This window comes from Crocuta crocuta, unplaced genomic scaffold (assembly GCF_008692635.1).
Source record: "Crocuta crocuta isolate KB4526 unplaced genomic scaffold, BGI_CrCroc_1.0 scaffold1468, whole genome shotgun sequence".
NCBI classification, from domain to species: Eukaryota; Metazoa; Chordata; class Mammalia; order Carnivora; family Hyaenidae; genus Crocuta; species Crocuta crocuta.
The window spans coordinates 215440-219892 of record NW_027531991.1 but is presented as its reverse complement, the minus strand read 5'-3'; the positions used below and the strand labels follow the sequence as shown (position 1 = coordinate 219892).

The following is a 4453-nucleotide window of genomic DNA, read 5'->3' as shown; positions in this document are numbered from 1 at the left end:
GGAGCTGCTGTTAGTTTAATAACAGAGTAACTGTTAAAACAACTTTAAACCAACTAAAACAGGCAGGTAAAAAGTGAAGAGGGCCGGCTCAGTTGCTAGAGGTGATGCTAGTGCAGCTGGACCACTGTGGTTGCCCAGACTCGGAGGTGGTGACAGAGTTTGTTGAAAGAAGAACTTTTCCTCCACGCAGAACTTCCACACCCCCACCCCCAGTAGGTATCGTATCTTCAAAGAGTTGATTGGTCTACCAAGCTAGGTGCTTACAGCGATGTGCAGCCGTGATGTCCAGCGGCTTTTACGCAAATCGATCATTGGTACCTTCCAGAGGAGGAGGGGTTTGTTCATTTGTCAGTCAAGGATGGTTATTTGTCCTCATGAGGCAGGGGGCATTGGGAGTCTAGACTCTGGCTTCTCACAAGTCGGGCAACAAAACAGAAAATGTTGGGTTCACATGACACCAGAACTAGGGGCTGAAAAGAATTCCATCAGAGTGATTACTTGGTGTCTTCGAGAGAATAAAGCCCTGGTTATTTCAATAAATTAAACTGCCTGTTCTTTTAAATTGAATTCAGTCAGCCATCCGAGCATGGCAAACCATTTCCAAAAGTTACTGCTCGTTCTGTTCTAACAGCCTTTAGATAAGCCGCTTAGTTCAAGGAACCAGGTAGTCGCTGTGGATGTGCTCATGGTCCTTCTGTGACAGCAGGCCTGGCTGCAGCTCAGAGGGAAAATCAAGTGTGCCCGACGGGCATGTCAATGAATCACAGAACCTCAGAGGTGGCAGGAACCTGAGAGGAGCCGCTCACCCAGTTCAAGCCTCCCCAGTGAGACTGGAGTAAAGCTGAGCTCAGAGGGCACCTGGCCGAGGTCCCTCAAGCACAGCAGAGGCGCAGGCAGTGGCAGCCTCCAGCTTCGTGGCACCCAGTCCCGTCCTTGCTGCCCCTGAGAGCCATACATGCTGCTCATGTGGTACGTGTAGCCGAGTGGCAGCACGTACCGCGCTCACATCCCACCCTGAGATGGTGGTATGCTTTAGTCTGGGAATCCTGACCTAGTTTGCAATATTCCGAGTGTCCCCAAGGATTCTGAGATAGGAACTTTAGTCCCATGTCGTGCAGAAAAAACTTTATTGCCCCTCGAGGAGAAAATATTTCATGACTCCATCGAAGGGAAGACCCTTCATCTCATGTTATTTTCATGGTTTTGATAACACTCCTGGGTAACACAATTAAATGCTTATGCTGCTTAATTCTAATCAAACAGTCAACACATACTGAGTTTTTACTAAATGCCAGGCTTTGTGCCAAACGCTGTACGTGCATAATCTTCTCTAATTGCTACAGCAACTCGATGGGGTAGGGATGAAAATTATCCCCACTTAACAGACGAGGAAACTGAGGTTTAGAGGTGGCCTCTGACCTGCCCAACATACAGGACCTTTCAGGCATGTAGGTATAGCATCGCTGTGTAAGGGTTGTAAGAAGAACAAAATCTCAGTCCTCCTTCATCACCAAGGAAACAGATGCAGCTCAATTAGCTTAATGGAAAATGTCATTACAAAGAAAATTGTAACACATGGGTTTTAAGGCCCAGCCAGTGGCCTATTTATTCCAAACAGTACCGGTTTTAACAGTGTCCCAGTAAAACCGAGAATTCAGGCAGCCTGTGAATGACCATTCTATGTACAACTCATACTTTTGTCTAAATCCCAGGAGAATTTGGGGGTGTGTTTTCCCAATATCTACCTGTAATAAGCAGCAAGTGCATGTTTTTGTTTCTTATATAAGCAACTTCAGTGCTGATGTTTACAAGACAGGGAATTTTAAAATCACTTGTATTTCACTTTACACAGCCAAGTAGACTAATGACAAATGACTTTTCTTAGAAGAGATGTGCCTTCCCGTCAATCTAGCCCTTGGAAATAGCAACATCCTGACTCTTTAGGTTAAGAACAAATAGGAGTTGAAATAAAATGACCATTAGTGTGAATGACTGGTCTCTCTCATGCCCTTGTGGATGAATCATGCTTTCTCCTTTAATTTTTGACCAGGAGAAGAAGTACCGCTTCCAAAACCAGGTAGACAAGATGAAGGAAAAGGTCAAGAACGTGGAGGAACGATCAAAAGAATTTGTCAACAGAGTGGAAGAAAAGAGTCATGATCTAATTCAGAAGTGGGAAGAGAAGTCGAGAGAATTCATCGGCAACTTCCTAGAGCTGTTCGGGCCTGACGGTGCATGGGTATGTAACTAGTTCACTTGGCCCTGCAGTGATGGCCATTTCCTGTTTCTCTTCCTTTTCATGGAACCACTTCAAGGTGTCCCTTAGTCCATTTTGGGCATCAGCCTGAGGGGCTTCAGGTCTACATCATGTATTTAGGTTCTGCTTTATCCCTCAATATGGCACCCCATAGCACCCAAAGCCAGTTCGGGTCTATTTCTTGTCCAGACCTTGAAGTCATTTGGTAATTTTTGAATGTTACTGTAGAGGCTGGTTCTCTAGCTCATTGTAGTCTCTCAGTTGGAAATGAGGCAAAGCTTAGGGGTCAGAGTCCAGTGGGTCAGTGGTGTCCTTGAATTTGTGTTGTGAGACAAAGCTAGTGGGCTCTGGGATCACCCTGGGGAGGAAGGAGCAAAAGAAACCTCGCTGCCTTGGTCAGTTTTTCTCAGGAACCCTCCTCTTCCATCAGCTTTAAGAGAAGACGTAGGATTTTGCCCTATATGTACACTGTCGTGTCCTGACTTTCCTGTTTTTCCCATGGCATGTGTGTGTTGGGAGAAAGTCTTTGGGGACTGAGACCATTCATCTAAATCTTAAAATAGAGAAAGTACAGAGACTCTTCTCTCAAATCTACAGACAATTCTGAGAGAAAGCTATGAAAAAGGAAAAGAAAATTCTGGAAACTACCTTGTATTTCACTGGTATTTCTATTGGGCCTGTACTTAGAGAGTAAAGAACCAGTATTGTCAACAGTGTTAATGAGGGTTCTGTGAAAGATCTTTTAAAGCTAACCTTGCTTTTTAAAACAAAAGGAAGCAATTCCATTTTATTTCCTTGATTTTAAGTAGCCTGGATTTTCTATTATGACATGAGAAGTCTCTAACAAAATCCACTTCGGCTTAATTATTTTATTGATGGGTTGTCACTGCTGCCTCTCTGCTCATTTGAGCTGGTTCATTATAGGATTATCTAAAAGTAAAACACTCAATTAGTAATAGAAAAAGAACGTTTGAGAAGGTGGAAGAGATGCTTTGCTTAAAGACTAGTGGCCTCTGAATGATTATAGAGGTGGGTGTTGTGGGCCAATCAGGTCCCATTGGTGGAGTCTGAGAGGGGCAGAGGGTTTGCAAGGGGCTGCTTGAGCTTTCAATGACTTCTAGAAAGAGCTAGCAACAGTGGAGGAGCCAAGTGCTGGGTTCCTTTTCAAGTTTTCAGCTCACATCCGTTTAATTCACGGGCCACGTATCCATGTCCTTCTACGGGCACAGCGCTAGGGAAGAACGTGGAGAGAAAGTGTGGCAGCTGTTCTCTGGGATTTCACGATCTGTAACATCGGGTCTAAAAGTTCCCATTAGTTCAGTGTGTACCTTAATAGTTCACCATTCACAACTCCCTTCCCGGGGGTGGACACACCCCTAGGGCTTTGTTTTGAATGAAAGCAGGTGGGTATTCATGTGCTTACAGGGATTCGGAAATGTGTCTCCGTGGAGAAGCCCTGGTGTCGTAACTCAAGGGCGTGGAGGTTTTCTCCACCTGGAGTGAGCACAGGCAGGGAGGGAACATAATTTCACAGCAACCTGGTACACCTTCGCCATTTCAGGCTCCCAGTGAAGGTGAAATCGTGGTGGGAATTGTTCTAGAAGAGTCTGGTGACAGCGAGCCGCGGTGACTTTTAAGAAATGAAATCCAGCTTCGAGTCTGGAGGTTTTTCTTTTTAAAACTTGCTATTAGTGTCAAAACTGTTATTAACATTAATTTACCATATCAGCCAGACTTAGACATTGCTTTTTTTCTGTTGACATTAAAAGTACAGGAATAGTTACAAGGATGTTAAACGCCAAGATAAGTAATTTGCTTTTCATGAATATGCTATTATTATAATAATTCTTTATTTGTGGATTTGGGACTGGAACTCGTTTCTTAAAATAGAGGATGTATATTACCTGCAAATACGGTACTGTTACAAATAACCCAAACTTGGTGAAGTGCAAAATAGAAGGATTTAAAGTACAAAATGTGGCACAACAGAATTGGTATGAGGCACAGAGGGTATCCCATTAATGTGTGTGGATTCAATGGATGCCTGGATCTATACACAGATAGATTCCTTCTAGCATCTGCAAAGGAAATGGTGTAATCCTCCATATTCATATCTACATTAATATCAACATCATATATAGAGATTGATACACATCTATACTCTTAGCAAAAAAAAAAAAAAAAGGCTTATGGAGC

At 43.6% G+C, this 4453-nt stretch overlaps 1 protein-coding gene across 5 annotated transcripts in view; it reads left to right on the top strand.

Annotated features, from left to right (window-relative positions):
* The window catches only part of PCYT1B (phosphate cytidylyltransferase 1B, choline), a 119384-nt gene that overhangs the window by 86356 nt on the left and 28575 nt on the right, over positions 1-4453 (top strand). For all 5 annotated transcript variants that reach the window (XM_077775063.1, XM_077775061.1, XM_077775062.1 and 2 more), the window contains exon 7: positions 2051-2239. In XM_077775063.1, the coding sequence (XP_077631189.1) occupies positions 2051-2239 (189 nt within the window). The remainder of the gene's footprint in view (positions 1-2050; positions 2240-4453) is intronic.